We start from the raw sequence: 17,194 nt of genomic DNA on the forward strand, positions 1-17,194 counted from the left end.
AGAAATGTTGAAACATAGAGAAAAGTTGAAAGAATAGGACAATGAAGAACAAAGCCAACATCTTGCTATGTGCATGTATGTACATACACACACACACACACACACACACATATTCCCATTTTTTAAATCACATCATTTGAAGATAAGTTGTAGGCACCATGCCACGTTACCTTAAATACAGTAAGTCCCCACATACGAACTTTTCAAGATGCAAACGTGCGTCTAGTTCCAGCAAGAAACCAAAACCTAAACCGTCAATGTGAGGCGTGAGTGGAATTGCTGCTTGCCTTCCGTCTCCTATTGCTGACGATCCTCTAGACCTGTCATCTCCCGTCTCCTCTCTCTCCTCCAATCAGTAATTCTTTTTGCCTGTTGACTTGATGCCAGCCATTTTACTGTACTGCTGTACTTTCCAAGGTACTGTACTCTAAGAATAAAAATGTTTTCTGTGTTTTGTGTTTGCATTTTATGTACTATTTGTGTGGAAAGTATTATAAACCTATTATAGTACAATACTATATAGCCGATTATTACGTTAGTTGCATACCTAGGCTGACTTCGTTGGACTTAGGAACAAACTGGACTTATGATCACACTTTTAAAACAGAACTCATTCGTATGCAGGGGACTTACTGTACTTCAGTAGACACCTCCTGAAACAAGGACCTTCTCTTACACATCACAATAGCATTCCTGTGGCCAAGCTATGTCACACTAATATAATAACATCTAGTTTCTGTTAGTGTTCCCTCCATTTGTGTCCCACAAATGTCTTTTATACCTATTTTTATATTTGTTTATATTTGCTTTGCATCTGTTTATATAAAACAAAAGTGAATCCAATCAGCATCCATACATTCCATTTTGGCTGTGATACCTCTTTAGTCTATTTTAATATAGAATGAGCCACCCTCTTGGCTCAGTTGGTAAAGAATCTCCCTGCAATGCAGGAGACTTGGGAGGATTCCCTGGAGAAAGAAATGGCAACCCACTCCAGTACTGTTGCCTGGAGAATTCCATGGACAGAGGAGCCAGGCAGGCTACAGTCTGTGAGATCTCAGAGTCAAACTGTGTGACTAATTTTTACTTTTTAATTTTTTCGATATAGAATAGTTTCCCTACTTTTATTTATTCATGACACTAAATGACTGTACTTTAAAAGAGTAGAGGTGTCTTGCTGAGTAATCCTTACCTTTTAAGGATGTTTATAATTGTCTCCTTCCACAAAGGACTTGAGTGGTCCTAATGAGATTTTTTAAATCTGAAATTGATATTTCTATTTATGAACTACTGAGATCTTTCTGCCTCCAAGAAACATGTTGGTTAGAGTTCAAAGCTAAGTGTGTTCAATGTTCATTGTCACTTAAGTACTCATAGTATTGTGAATATGCTCATTAGGACCATTTCTACAAGGCACACTCATTATTATTTATGAATGTATGTGACCTAACAATGATCATGAGTAGGGTGATGGACTGAGGTAAGAGGCCATGCTGTCCCACCCAGTGTGGGATATATTCTCAGAACCAAGTGGGTAGGTATAACCTTGATTTTTTTATAGAAGAATATTAATTCAGTTTCAAGGCTTTTGTAGGGGATTGACCACAAGCAAACTTACAAATAAGTGTCTGTGTGTTTCCCCTTGAAATAGGACAGTTTGTGATGGAGCACCACACCCTCCCTGATGTGAAATCATTCATACTGACTCCAGACCACCTCGGAGGAATTGAATTTGACCTGCAGCTCCTGTGGAGTGCTCAGACTTTCGATTCTCCTTATCAACTCTGGCGAGCTACAAGCTCTTATAACAGGTGAGTATAGGATGGAATTCAGGGGTAAATCTGAAATGTTTTCTGTTTCTTTAAGGGCTTTTCTTCAAAAGCTAGAAGAAAACTTTTAAAACTTTTCTATTTTAGCAGTGAGATAGACAGAAGTTGCCATCTGGCACCTAGAGAAACAGATGTAGCTCAGATCAGTTTCTGATGTATAAATTGGACAGGGATCACCCTTATTTCAAGAGTAAGAATAGGCAGGGTGCACATCAATTTTTTTCACATCACGTTGGCCAGAACTTAGTCACATGGCACATCTACCTGCAAAGGAAGCTGGGAAATTTGTCCAACTAATATCTTAGTATAATAAAGAAATTTCATTCCAGTGATCACAACCAATATAAAATCCAGGATCACTAGTTATCAGGTCCAGATGTCACCCTTTACAATTCAATGTCCTGTAAAATAAATAACAAGATTTAGTCTTCTCCTACACCTGATATAGAGGTAGAATGAGATTGGAATAAATACAGTCAGCTATTCCATTTGTAAAAGGAAAGAATAGGACAAACAAAATGAAAACTTTTACCATTAAAAGAATAATGGAACCTATAGTAAATATTGTTAGCCCCATTTTGTAGGTCATGAAATTAGTACCTATCTTTAGCATGAAAATATTATTATTTGCAATTTAAAAGTGGCAAATTGTCTTAAGAACAATTTTTTAAAATTTTATTTTAGTTATAAATGTTTGGTCTTATATTAGGTTTTTCTTGTACATCCTGATTCCTTTGAAATCAATATATAACAAAATAACCTTTATTGTGTTTCCTAGAACCTCATGAGATTGTACATGTACTTGTCCCAATTTATAGACACGGCTTCACAGCTGAATTCTACCAAAAATTTCGAGAAGAGCTAACACCTATCCTCCTCAAACTCTTCCAGAAAATTGCAGAGGAAGGTAAACTTCCAAACTCATTCTATGAGGCCACCATGACCCTAATACCAAAACCTGACAAAGATGTCACAAAAAAGGAAAACTATAGGCCAATATCACTGATGAACATAGATGCAAAAATCCTCAACAAAATTCTAGCAATCAGAATCCAACAACACATTAAAAAGATCATACACCATGACCAAGTGGGCTTTATCCCAGGGATGCAAGGATTCTTCAATATCCGCAAATCAATCAATGTAATTCACCACATTAACAAATTGAAAAATAAAAACCATATGATTATCTCAATAGATGCAGAGAAGGCCTTTGACAAAATTCAACATCCATTTATGATAAAAACTCTCCAGAAAGCAGGAATAGAAGGAACATACCTCAACATAATAAAAGCTATCTATGACAAACCCACAGCAAACATTATCCTCAATGGTGAAAAATTGAAAGCATTTCCCCTAAAGTCAGGAACAAGACAAGGGTGTCCACTTTCACCGCTTCTATTCAACATAGTTCTGGAAGTTTTGGCCACAGCAATCAGAGCAGAAAAAGAAATAAAAGGAATCCAAATTGGAAAAGAAGAAGAAATGGTTCTCTTTAAATCCTTTGCTGACTCCCCACTGCTTACCAAATGAAGTCCAGCTCTTTGAGCAGGACCCATATCCTTCCCTCTAAGCCTCGCCTCAAACCCAGCCTTCTAACCACATGTGTTCCCAACCTCTGAATCCACCAGCCCATCCATACCTCTTTGCTTTTATAAACTGCCTACCCTTCTTGCTCCTTTCCTCCTGCACATCTCAAAACTCCTCTGAGCTCTAGCTCAGATATCAACCCTTCTGAGACACCTTGGCTGACTCTCCATGCTGTGTTAGAATCTCTTCCTCCTGGTTTGCATGTTGTTACAGTAAAAGCTGTAACATACAGCTCAGCATATTATAATGCTCTGAGGCCCATTTCCATTAGATTGTGAGCTTCTCAAGGGTAAGCCCCAGAACAGCACGTTTTAGCACACAGTAGTTCCTGAATAAGCAACCTTTATGAGCTAGCATTTGCGGTAAGTATGTTAAATCCATAGATAAATGGCAAAGCAAAGAGTTACACCAAGCGTTCTGTGCTGTGTACACCGTGAGCCATGCTGAGCACTCAGACCACAGCTGCCTAGGGTTGGGAGACCATACCAGCTGGGGAACTGACCAAGGCTTCTCGGGGAGGCTGAGCAACTCATGGGAGATTTCTAGTTTTCAGAAAAGAGGAGCAAAGAACCGCAGGATTAGAAACCTACCTCCAGACTGTGTTGGGCGTATTTGTAGGAATAGTCAGGAAATTGACCTAACTTATATTCAGGGGTGGGAAACAGGACTGCAGCCTGGGGAGACCATGCCATTTGTCTTGCATTCATTTGTTCAATAGATATTACTTTTACTAAGAATACATCGGTGGACAAAATAAAAATCTCCGCACCCACAGGTAGACCTAATGAATGAGTACAGTATCACATGTTAGAAGGTGATGTTGCTGTTGTTTTTCAGTTGCTAAGGCTTGTCCGACTCAGCACTATGGAAAAATAAAAGGTTGAGAGCAGAGTAAGGGGAATCAGGAGTCGGGGACATTGTAATTTGTTGGTTAGGAAGTTCAGCCTAGGCCTCATTAAGAAGGTACATTTGAGCAAGGAAGGAAACAAGGGAGCTCACTATGTAGATTATCTGGGGGAAGGGGTTCCTGGCAAAGTTCCAGAGTTTGGCAAAATTTTGGTGGCTGGAATGGAGTGGATGAAGAGGGTAACAAGAGACAGGGTTGGGCTGCTGTGGAGCCTTGAAGGCCAGTGTGTGGACTTTTTCACTCTAATGCAACAGGGGCCGCTACAGGTTTGAGGGGAGGAACAACAGGATCTGGCCTTTTTGTTTTTGTTTTAATTGGAATATAGTAGTTTTGCAATGTTGGATTAGTTTCTGCTATACAGCAAAGTGAACCAGCCACACCTATACATATACCCCTTCTTCCTTGGATTTCCTTCCCATTTAACCCATCTACCCCACTTAAAAATGGGTTTAACCCATTTCCCATCTAGCACAGAACACTGAGTAGAGTCCCCTGAGCTATACAGTAGGTTCGCATTAGTTATCTATTTTCTACATAGTATCAATAGTGTATATATATCAATCCCAATCTCCCAATTCATCCCATCCCATCCCTATCTTCCCTTGTTATCCATACATTTGTTTTCTACATCTTTGTCTCTATTTCTGCTTTGCAATGGCCTGACTGTTGGAAAGCAGGAGTCAGGCATGGACAGTTCTGCCTAATTAAGTATTTCTATTAAGAACTACTATGCACATTACACAGGTCAATTTTTGTGTAATTCAAAGATAGTATACAAGATCTCATTTCCTGCTGGTTCCAGCTTTGGAGGAAGGCAAGGATCAAGTGAAAAAACTGCAGACATGCAGACCTACAGGCATACAAACTTCCAGGGCACAAAGGGGCTTAGGAACTAAGCCCTGAAAGTTCGCCTGGTTTGTCTAAAAGTGTACAGCCATGTCAGAAGCCAGGCAAGGGCAGGGTTAGACCGTCTCCACATTTCCAGCCTGGGCCATCTCACTAAATTGACCCCAGGCTGTGTCCTGAAAGTTGTACTTACTTATTTATTTATTAAGTAGAAGTGTTAGTCACTCAGTCATGTCCAACTCTTTGCGACCCCATGGACTGTAGCCTGCCGGGCTCCTCTGTCCATGGAATTCTTCAGGCAAGAATACTGGAGTGGGTAACCAATCTCTTCTCCAGGGGATCTTCCTGGCCCAGGGATCGAACCCAGGTCTCCTGCATTGCAGGCAGTTTCTTTACCACCTGAGTCACCAGGGAAGTTGGCTACTTATTTATGTTTACTAAATCTTTGCTATCACTTTACCAATAAGCAGACACAAATAATGCCGAAGAAATAGTCAAAGAAGGAACATGGAGAAAGTGGGGACTAATCACAAATCATGCTAGTTAGAATTAAGATTCACAGCCCTGAGCTCCTCACTCAGTAGGTGGCAGCCTCCCAAGGCCCTTGAAGAATCTTCCTGCCGCTTCTGGCTGTCTGGCTGCCTTTCAGGCAGCCTGCCAGGGGCTGAGCTGCTGGATGACAAGTGTGGGAAATGAAGTAGGTGAGGACTACCAAGGCTCTGTACTCTTAGGGTCACGACCTACAGAATCTCATGCCCCACTGTAAACACAGAAATTCCCAGCAAGTCATCTCCGATGAGAAGTGATGCTGTTCTTCAACTTCGCTTAAAGGAGGAGGGTTTGGGAGAGAAGTCCTGAAACTGAATGCTAATGAAGTGGGGGTGGCAGCCATCTCTGGAGTGGGGTTAGTCAACCCCCAGGCCTTCACTACCTTTTCAATCAGAGCAGCAGCTGCCGCTGGCTCGGTCACATCTCAGTAAACAAAAGTTTTTGCAGTCCAGAACGTGTAACAGGGTGTCAGCCAGCAAGAAACACTAAACAGACGCTGTCAAGTCAGTTTCACGGGGGTGTAAAAAAGGATGTGGCCAGGTCTGTTTTGCCCTCATTGGAGCCTTTTAGATTTTTATCAACAGTGTGCCTTTCTCAGCATTTCTCATGGAAAGGGCTTGAATCAATGAAAAGAACTCTATTTAACACCTCTGGCTAGTACTCTGAAGTGTGTTAGAACAATCACAAGTGTGATGAATTCCTGAAAATCATGTCTGCAGACTTGTGAAGTTCTTGGTGGGATGCTGAGCACAAGTATCATGTGAAAACTTGTCTACTGAAGTCAGGGTATTTCTGGGTAAGTAAGTAATCTCTAAATCCATCTCTCTAACCGTAATCTGCCTGCCTATTTCCAGGAAGGATTACTCCGGGGAGTACACCATCTACCTGATCCCTTGCACAGTGCAACCCACACAGCCATGGGTGGACCCAGGAGAAAAGCCTCTGGCCTGCACTGCACACGCCCCAGAGAGGTAGGGAGAGAGGATTGATCCTCACTATTTGTGAACTTACCTATTCACTGACATTTATTTGTAACCCCGAATCCAATTTTCGTGATGCTATCCTGATCGTTCCCTGACCTGCAGCGTGATGAAAAGGCGGTCATCTGAGCCACATTCCCAGCTCAGATTTCTCATCCTGTGAACAAGTATCCCTTTTACAGTTCATTTGCTGCCAGGGTTTTCAAATTTTTGTCCCTCGTATTGGTGATTTTTTTGTTTAAAATGGCTCCCCAGCAGAGCGCCAAAGTGCCATCTTATTTCCTACATACAAGAAGGCGGTGATGAGCCAAATGGAGTGTTAGATGAGCTTCATTCCAGCATGAACTTCAGAGCCATCACCACAAGTTCTATGCTAAGGAACCAACAGTATATTTCAAGTAAGGTGTCTTTAGACAGAAACACGCATAAAACAGTTAGGTATTGATCACTGATGAAAATGTTGAGAGCAGAGGCTGCAGGAACTTGACCCCTGATTTCCCCCCACGGGCAGCTGTTCACAGTTCATTCATTCCGCGTTCATTGCAGCTTTATAGAATGTAACTACCATGAATAACAAGAATCAAACTGTCCATCAGCCCATGCCCACCTCTGACCTGAGCCTGTCCTCGTTGTGCCGTTGTTCATTCATTCAGCCTGTATTTATTCAGCTCTTACTGTGTCCTTGGCTCTAGTCTCAGCGTGGAGACTCTAGCAGAGGATTTAAAGTCACCGCTGCTCTCAAGCAGTGCAGATAGTATAGTGCCACCTTTCTAGGAGCTGAGCAGAATGACTGGAAAAGGTTTCAGAGAGAAGGCACTACAAACAGAATCTGACATTATCATTAAGAGAAGGTGATTTGGAGAGTGACTTTCAAATTAAGAGTCTGAGACTTGGCTGTTGGATTTGGCCACACAGAATTCGTCCATAATCTTGATACAGGTTAGGTTCAGTGGACTGAGAAGGATGAGGCCTGATTAGAGTGGGTTCAAGAGAGAGAGAGGCAAGAACGTGGAGATAAAAGGGACAAAGCAATGCTGAAGGAATTTTGTTATAAAAGGTTTCAGATAGAGGGGCATTAGTGGGAAGAGATGAAGGATTGAAGGAGGTTTTGTTTGTGTGTGTTTTAGATGCTAAATATTTTAGGATGTTTGTGTGTTGGTGAGAATAGCCCTGTTGGTCTACTGGGGGAAACAGACCATGCAGTGGGAAGAGGGAGGATGTGCAGAGCTAAGTCCTTGAGTGGAACAGGGAACAGACCCAGACATGCGGGGACAGGCCAGCCTTAGCCAGAGGCACAGACACTTCATCTACTAAGAAAGGAAGGCAGGCACAGTCTATGGATACAGGTGAAGGGAGAATTAGTAGGTTGGGAGGGTAAGGATGACCAAGGAGACATCGGATTCAGTCTGTTTCTCCAAGAAATGAGAAGTCAAGCATAGCTGGAAGTAAGGAACAGTGAGGTTTGAGAAGAGAGGAGGAAGTGAAATAGAGTCATCTCTGAGAGTGGAAAGTATGGTAGAGAGTTACAGACATAGCAGATCAGCAGTGCTGAGGGCCCTATTGAATTTTTTTTTTTTTTTTCAGAAAAACATTTGTTTATTAATTTGTTGGCTGCATTGGGTCCTAGTTGCAGCTCAGGGGATCTTTCATTTCAGAGCACGGACTTCTCTCTAGTTGTGCATGAGGACTTAGTTGCCTGGAGTAATGTAGGATTCCCTGACCAGGGATCGAACCTGCATCCCCTGCACTGGGAGGCAGATTATTAACCACTGGACCACCAGGGAAGTCCCTGAATTGTCTTTAAATTACCATTAAATTACTTATTAGTGTAAGATGACTAGTATGTGTTTAAGGCACATACAATTTAATCAATTTTGACATATATGTACTTGTGAAATATCACCACAATTAAGATAGTGGTGATGTCCATTTTCTCCAAAAGTTTCCTCATGACGCTTTGGTATCCCCCCTCCCATCACCCCCCAACACCCAACTCCCTCGGTATCTACTGATCCTTCTGTCATTACAGATTAGCTTGCATTTTCTACTAATTTATATAAGTGGCATCACACAATACGAATTCTTTTTCTCTGACTTCTCTTGTTCAACATGGTTATTTTGACTCACTCATGGTTGTTGTGTGTATCAGTGGCTTGTTCCTGTTGCTGCTGAGCTGTATGCCATGGTGTGCACACACTACAGTTCATTTATCAAATCAGTTAGTTGATGGACATTTGGATTATTTCCAGTTCGGGCTGTTATAAATAAAGTTGCTGTAAACACACATAGATAAGCCTTTATATGGACACATGCTCTCTGTTTTCTTGTGTAAATACCTAGGAGTGGAGTGGCTGGATTCTATGGTATGTTTAACTTCTTATGAAACTGGCACACTTTTTCCAAAGTGTTTATAAATGTGTAACTGTGTGTGTATCCCCACCGTGAGTGTGTCAGTTTTCCAGGTCTTCTGCATCCTGGTAAGTGTGGTTGCAGAGGGCCTGGTGTGGTTGAAGAATTAATGAGTGGGATTAAAAGAGGTGAGCTGGAAAGATAGGAAGTGTTAGGGTAGAGAGTGAGACGTTTGAAAGCGAGGTTTTATGGAGGAGGTGCCTAGTAGGATGGTGGGGCATAGGCGGCTGCAGTGAAGAGGGGCGTGTGCTCTTTGGAGGTGAAGACATCAAGGAACTGAGAGGTTAGGGGGGTGGATGTTTCATCCATTGAAATCATTGAGACTGAAGGCAGGAGTGATACAGGAGAGCCTGTAGTCAGTCAAGTGTGGGAGGGACGGTGACCAGGAAAATAGTGGCTGGCGGCAGTAAGGAAGAACAGAGGGCAAATCGTCTGAAGAGATATGCTGGGGAATTTTTTATTCATGTAATCCATTTTTATTTTATTTATTTACTTCTTCCTTTATCTTTTTGGCTGTGCTGGAAGGCCTGTAGAATCTTAGCTCCCCAGCTAGCGCCCCCTGCATTGGGAGCACAGAGGCTTAAGTACTGGACCACCAGGGAAGTCCCTGTAATAAATTTTTTAAAATTATGAAATGTTTTAATACCCAGAAGACCAAACATTGTGGATATATAAAACCTCAAGAACATTACCTAGTAAGAGCTATAACTGCCATGAATTGGGTATCCCTTGCGCTATGATCCTGATGCTAAGTGAATAATCATAACTGCCAGTGGTATTAGTGTCTGTGTATGGAGTGCAGACTATGTGGTGGGCTCTGTACTAAGCTCTTTTTTTTTAAATTTATTGATTTATTTTAATTGGAGGCTAATTACGTTAGAATATTGTAAGTTCAAGTCTCATTACAGTGATCGCCCTCAAGATTATTTACTGTATTTCCACTTTAGAAATAATGAAACTGGAGGTCGGCAAAAAAAAAAGAAACATTCCTAGTACCTTTTAAATACCTTCAATGCCCCTTTCAGTTGTACTCTCCCCATCTCTCCACTAAGTTAACCACTAGCCTGGTATTTGTGCCTATCATCTCTTCTTTTGGGCTTCCCTAGTGGCTCAGATGGTAAAGTGTCTGCCTGCAACGCAGAAGACCCGGGTTCAATCCCTGGGTCAGGAAGATCCCCTGGAGAAGGAAATGGCAACCCACTCCAGTGCTCTTGCCTGGAAAATCCTATGGACAGAGGAGCCTGGTGGGCTACAGTCCATGGGGTCACAAAGAGTCAGACACGACTGAGCGACTTCACTTTATCCCTTGTTTTGGCTTATGGTTCACCTCATATTTAGGTCTTCCCTATAGCTCAAACTTTTCACTTTCATGCATTGAAGAAGGAAATGGCAACCCACTCCAGTATTCTTGCCTGGAGAATCCCAGGGACAGGGGAGCCTGGTGGGCTGCTGTCTATGAGGTCGCACAGAGTCAGACATGACTGAGCGACTTCACTTTCACTTTTCACTTTCTTGCATTGGAGAAGGAAAATGGCACTCCACTCCAGTACTCTTGCCTGGAAAATCCATGGACGGAGGAGCCTGGTGGGCTGCAGTCCATGGGGTCGCTAAGAGTCGGACATGACTGAGTAACTTCACTTTCACCTTTTACTTTCATGCATTGGAGAAGGAAATGGCAACCCACTATGGAAATTGTAATGGGTGAATCAGACTTTGATCACACATTTAAATAGAATAGCAAGCGACAATAAGTACTATGAGAAAAAAAAAAAACTGCACAGTGTATTGAAAACAAATGATAAGAGATCTGACCCAGCCTGGGAGGGAAGAGAAAGAAGGTAAGCTTCCTAGAAAAAGTGGTGCTTGAGATCTGAACAGCAAGAGTTCTCTAGGCAATGGGTGGTAGCAGACAAGAAGGGAGCATTCCAGTAGAAGGTTTGTCAAGGTCAAAGTCAGAAAACTAAATTCATTACCACTAATCTCAATTTGAACCTCAGGGCTTTCCAGAATGAGAGGGCCAGGAAAAGCAAAGAGTGTTGAAAAGTCTAAAAACCAATTAGATTATTCCTGCTCCAAAGAGCAGATGAACCTCATAAGAACTGGAACTAAATAAGGTCTCTCTCCTGTCAGTTCAGTTCAGTTCAGTCTCTGAGTTGCGTCCCACTCTTTCTGATCCCATGACTGCAGCATGCAGGCCTTCCTGTCCATCACTCTTTCCCGGAATTTACTCAAACTCATGTCCATTGAGTCAGTGATGCCATCCAACCATCTCATCCTCTGTCATCCCCTTCTCCTCCTGCCGTCAATCTTCCCCAGCATCAGGGTCTTTTCAAATGAGTCAGTTCTTCACATCACGTAGCCACAGTATTGGAATTTCAGCTTCAGCGTCAGTCCTTCCAATGAATATTCAGGACTGATCTCCTTTAGGATGGACTGGTTGGATCTCCTTACAGTCCAAGGGACTCTCAAGAGTCTTCTCCAATACCACAGTTTAAAAGCATCAATTCTTCGGCTCTTGCCTGTACCCATCTCTTTATTCACTAAATGTTTTAGCACCTACAGCAAAGTGCAGGGTGGGAACAGGAGGGCAGCCCAAATGACTGATGAAAAATCAATCCTACTCTCAAGGAGTTCTTGTTTTTCTGCATTTAGATTCCTGATACCCATTGCATTCCAGCAGACCAACCGCCCTGTCCCTGTTGTGTATTCGCTCAATACTGAATTTCAGCTCTGCAACAATGAGAAGGTGTTCCTAATGGACCCCAACACTTCTGATATGTCACTGGCAGAAATGGATTACAAAGGAGCCTTCTCGAAAGGTAAGCGTTCCCTTCACCCAAAGACAGAGACTCCAATGGGCTTGAGAAGCTATCGGATAGGTCTCCTAGCGTCTCTGCTTATCGGCTTTCAGTCAGGTCTCCGGGGAAGAGTCCCCTAGCGCTGGTTCCAGCGCAGCCAGGGATTAGTCAAGGAACAGACTCATATTCTTCCTTCAGGTTATTTCAAAATAAGATCGTATTCTTTGTGCTGTAATAATCAGCGATGTGATGAGTACGAAAGTGCTGATGAGTCGTAAGAACACAGGGGCTTCCAGCCAGATTCTAATGCATTGTCTAACTTTGGGTGAATTGCTTCATCTCTCGGTTCCTGAGATTGTAATATGACTGCCTACCAGCCTCAAAACTATGCCAAACCTCCATGTCTTGTTCAGCAGGCTTTCTCTACTTGAAATGGTTCCTTTGCCCTCTCCCTGCTCCAGACACGCCTCCCTTGACTTTCTTCTTTTTCAGGTCTCTATCTAAATGCTAACCTCCCCAAGAGACTTGCTTTGACCATACCAGTCAATCTAATATCGGTTTTCATATCTTTCACTTTCACTAAATGTTGTTCATTTTTTATAGTACTTCTCACAATTTTTAATACCATATTTCTTTACTTATTTATTGCCTGTCTCTCCCACTAGTATACAGATTGTGGTTAAATATCAAATTTGTATGTCATGCCACCAATGCCTAGGTGCTCAATAAATATTTGTTGAATGAATAAACTATAGATGAATCAACCCATTATATTTTCTTCCAGTTTCTCTCTTCTTCCTTTTTCTTACTTTTAATCTTTTGCTCATATCTGAGTTTTTTTTCTCTCATCCTAAAAACACATCCCATAAGAGAAAACTCTCTCATCCCTACCCCTCGCTCAAACCTCAACCCACATGTCCTCCTTTTCTTTCCTCTGAGAATCTTCCTGAAGGAGTGGTGAACTGACACTGTCCCCATGGCCCTTCTTCCCAGTCACTCCTGCATCATCTGCTGCAGACTGGCTTTGTCCGACCACGGCTCAGAATTCTCTCTTATCAATGATACCAAGCCCATGGGTTTTGACACTTCGTTTGGTTTCCTTTGCACCAGCCTCTCCTGACGCCATCTTGCCTTTCTGACCACTTCCCACTCTCTGGCCCTCCATCCTCTGCCCTGTCAGTATGGCTGTCTCCACATTCCATGCTTGGCTCCTTCTGCTCTTACTTCAGTGCTCCTCCAGTCACCCCCATGACTTGGCTCCTCCCTGTCCTCTGAACTTCCTAACCACCTGCTACTCCACAGCCGCTCCATGAAAATTAACCTTGTCCCTGCTCTCTTCTGAGCTTCTCTTCCACACTTCCACACACAGATTGAAACTACCAAACCTCTCCAAGTGATGGCATTCAGACACCTTGTTATCATTGTTCCATTGCTCAGTCATGTCCGACTCTTTGCAACCCCATGGACTGCAGCATGCCAGGCCTCCCTGTCTTTCACTATCTCCCTGAGTTTACTCAAACTCATGTCCATTGAATTGAGCAGACTCAAATGATGCCACTCAGTGATGCCATCCAACCATCTCATCCTCTGTCCCCCACTTCTCTTCCTTCCCTCAATCTTGCCCAGTGTCAGGGTCTTTTCCAATGAGTTAGCTCGTCACATCAGGTAGACAAAGTATTGGAGCTTCAGCTTCAGCATCCGTCCTTCCAATGAATATTTAGGACTGATTTCCTTTAGGATGGACTGGTTGGATCTTCTTGCAGTCCAAGGGACTCTCAAGAGTCTTCAAAAGCATCAGTTCTTTGGTGCTTACCTTTCTTTACAGTCCAACTCTCACATCCATACACGACTACTGGAAAAGCCATAGCTTTGACTCTATGGACCTTTGTCGGCAAAGTGATGTCTCTGCTTTCTAATACACTGTCTAGGTTTGTTATAGCTTTACATAACATGTCTAGAACTGGACTCATCTCCCCCCAGAAATGTTCCTCTCACATTTACTGCCCCACTGACTGCATCAGCAAGCTCTAGGTGGCCAGCTAAAGATCTCAGGGCTAACGTCTACTTCTCCTCTACCCCCTCTACCCCACCCCTGATGGTAATAAGATGACTGGTCCCAACTCTCAGGCATTTCTTGCCTTCAGTCCCTTTGTTGTTTAGTCTCTCAGCTGTGTCCGACCCTTTGTGACCCCATAGACTATAGCCCCCCAGGCTCCTCTGTCCATGGGATTCTCCAGGCAAGAATCCTGGAGTGGGTTGCCATTTCCTTCTCCAGGGGATCTTCCTGACCCAGGGATTGAGCCCACATCTCCAGCATTGACAGGTGGATTCTTTACCACTGAACCACCAAGGAAACCCTCAGTCCCCTTGCCTCACTGCCATATTTTGTTCATTTGCTTGTTTTCACCATTTTTAAAATTGGATTATAGCTTCTTTGCAACGATGTGATTAATTGGCAGACTGGGATTGACATACACACTCACTGCTATATTTGGATGCCTATTTCTTGCTAGAGCATTACAATAACTCTCTACTTGTACTTCTAGTCTGTCATTATTCTCCATGTTTCTAAACTCCAGGTGTGTTGATATTAAGTCCGCATTTAAAACGTTCCAGGGACTTCCCGGGTGGTCCAGTGCTTAGGACACTGTGTTTCCACTGCTGAGGGCACAAGTTCAATCCCTAGCTGAGGAACTAGGATCCTCCATGCCATGTTGCACGACCAAAACCTTTCCGTGTTGCCTACTACTCCTGTACTCAAGTCCAGAATCTCAGCACTGTTAATCAATTTTCCCAGAGCCCCTGCCCCCACCCCCGGGCTCCCATCGCTGGCCTGCCTGGTGCACAGTAAATGTTCTGATGCGCATTCTGAGTCAGACGGATCTGTGTTCACATCCTCCTCCCACATGTCACAGATGCGAAACTTTAAACAAGTTATTTAACATAGGGGCACTAATTGAACCCATCTCTTAGGCTCTTGGGAGGATTAAATAAGATACTGTAGGTAAAGAATTTGATGCCCTAGCAGGAACTAAGAAAAATTAACTACACCAGGACTGGTACCCTTCCAGCATTTTGTATTTTGTACATGGACTTGCTTTTACCTGGGATGCTCTTGCAGCCTCTCCCTCCCCACTCAGATGCCCCAGCTGACAGCTCATGGTTCAGAATAAAGCTCAAGTGTCATCTCCTCTTTATACCCTTCCATGGTGCTCTCCAGGCAGACTTTGGTGCTAAGCCCTCATTGTCAGCTCTGTGCTGATCTGATGTTGTTGACCTTCCTCTGTGGTGAGGTAACAGCATCGTGTGGTGGTTAACAGTGTGGGTGTTTCAAACCAAGCACCTTCGACTTTGAATCCCACCTTCACCACTCGGTGACTTTGTGACCTTGAACAAATCGCCTCACCACTCAATGCCTCTCCTATAAAATTGTGAGCACCTCCTGAGTTCTCCCATGGGAAGGACTTAGTAAAATACCTCTCCAGGAGTATGAGTTCAACAAATGCTAGCTGCTTTCAGCAATTGCTTTGCTTGTATTTCTGCCCTCTTGGCTGTGTCTCACTCACCTTTGTATCCCTTGCACATAAGGGAATGCTTGCCCTACCCTAAATACTTCAGGAACATTTACTGATTAAAAGAAAAACAGTACATGAATCAATGTGTATTTTAGGGGCACATGGACCCCGCAGCTCTTCATAGAAAGGTACTTTTGATTCTGAAGAAGCATGTTAAAGCCTTCCTATCCTCGACACTTTTTTTTCCCTCTTTCTTAAAGTCTGACCTAATTAATGCCTTGCAATCTTTTCAGGTCAAATCCTCTATGGCCGAGTCCTTTGGAATCCAGAGCAAAACCTTAATTCTGCTTACAAGCTCCAGCTGGAGAAGGTCTATCTTTGTACTGGAAAGGATGGCTACGTGCCTTTCTTTGATCCCACAGGGACCATCTACAATGAAGGGCCACAGTATGGATGCATTCAGCCAAACAAACATCTGAAACACAGATTCCTGCTGCTGGTATGCTGTTTGTGTTAAAGGGCTGACACACGGATAGATTTCTCCAGCTATAAATTTTGCCTAATGCCACGCTCAATTGTTTCTACAGATACTGTTATTGTTTTGTTGATGTTGTCTCTGTCAGCTTAATTCTAGTACATATTACAAAGCTAGTGATAATTATGGGGGGGGGGGTTGTAACAATATTACCAACCCAGGTCTGGCTGCTTGCCACTGAAAAGCCAATAGAAAGGTTGGTGGAAAGGAAAGTTTGCTTTATTTTGGATGCTGATAACCAAGGGCAGATGCATGTCTAAAGGCCAGTTCTTCCCCTGACAATCAGGGGGCAAGAGCTTTCATAGACAGAGAGAAGGGGTTGCATGCAGAAAGAGTATGGTCAGCTTTGACAGACGTTAGTGGTCTGACCAGAGTCATCTTGATTGTCTTGAATACTGTTAGTCTTCAGTTCTAGAGTTCATTTGTTTCCATTTCTTTGCAATCAGTTCTCAGACCAGTGGCAGTTTGTATCATGGCTACAGTCTGGTCAACATGTACTTAACTTCTTCCACCTGGTGGGAGTTTCAATATCTACAAGACACCTCACAGGATATGGCTCAGAATATTATCTATAGCCCTTGCTGCTGCTGCTGCTGCTGCTGCTGCTAAGTCGCTTCAGTCGTGTCCGACTCTGTGCGACCCCATAGACGGAAGCCCACTAGGCTCCACCGTCCTTGGGATTCTCCAGGCAAGAGTACTATAGCCCTTGAGAAGGAGCTAAAGGTCCTTGCCTGTGCTTAATGACTACGTTATTATTATTTGGTCTCCTTTGACTGCTTTCCTTTGTTTCTGCATTTTCTCACTTCTCTGATTAAACGTATTCTTTGGCCAAAGTTCTTCCACAGACAAAGGGCAAGCTGAAGACATGGAGGCAGGGGAGGGGCAAGGACCAGAGGGTCCTGCTCCATTTCAGCAAGACAAGCTGTCACTGACATTTTTGGAAGAGGAAAGACTAAGACAGTATTTCTCAGTGTGTCCCAGAGTTCCCTCAATATATCCCCAGTATTCTTTCAGGGCCTCCATGAGGTCAAAACTACTTTCATGATGATATGATGTTGCTTGTTTTTTTCACACGCGTTCCCTCACACTTGCAGAGAGTATGCAGGTTTACTGATATGGAATCACAATTCGTATTGTGCCTGATCTTTAAAAAACACCACTTCCTGAGGTTTGATTTAGTATCAAAAAAGAATATGCACAATTATCTGAAAAAGTTATTCAAACATTTCTCTCCCT

The 17,194-nt window shown here is 43.1% G+C and overlaps 1 protein-coding gene across 1 annotated transcript in view; it reads left to right on the forward strand.

The window, feature by feature from the left end:
* Positions 1–17,194, forward strand: part of FRAS1 (Fraser extracellular matrix complex subunit 1) — a 513,961-nt gene that overhangs the window by 489,188 nt on the left and 7,579 nt on the right. The window contains exons 70-73 of the mRNA XM_018049625.1: positions 1,652–1,811; positions 6,576–6,692; positions 11,763–11,929; positions 15,717–15,922. Coding sequence (XP_017905114.1) covers positions 1,652–1,811; positions 6,576–6,692; positions 11,763–11,929; positions 15,717–15,922 — 650 coding nt within the window. The remainder of the gene's footprint in view (positions 1–1,651; positions 1,812–6,575; positions 6,693–11,762; positions 11,930–15,716; positions 15,923–17,194) is intronic.

Source organism: Capra hircus, chromosome 6 (genome assembly GCF_001704415.2).
Source record: "Capra hircus breed San Clemente chromosome 6, ASM170441v1, whole genome shotgun sequence".
Lineage (NCBI taxonomy): Eukaryota > Metazoa > Chordata > Mammalia > Artiodactyla > Bovidae > Capra > Capra hircus.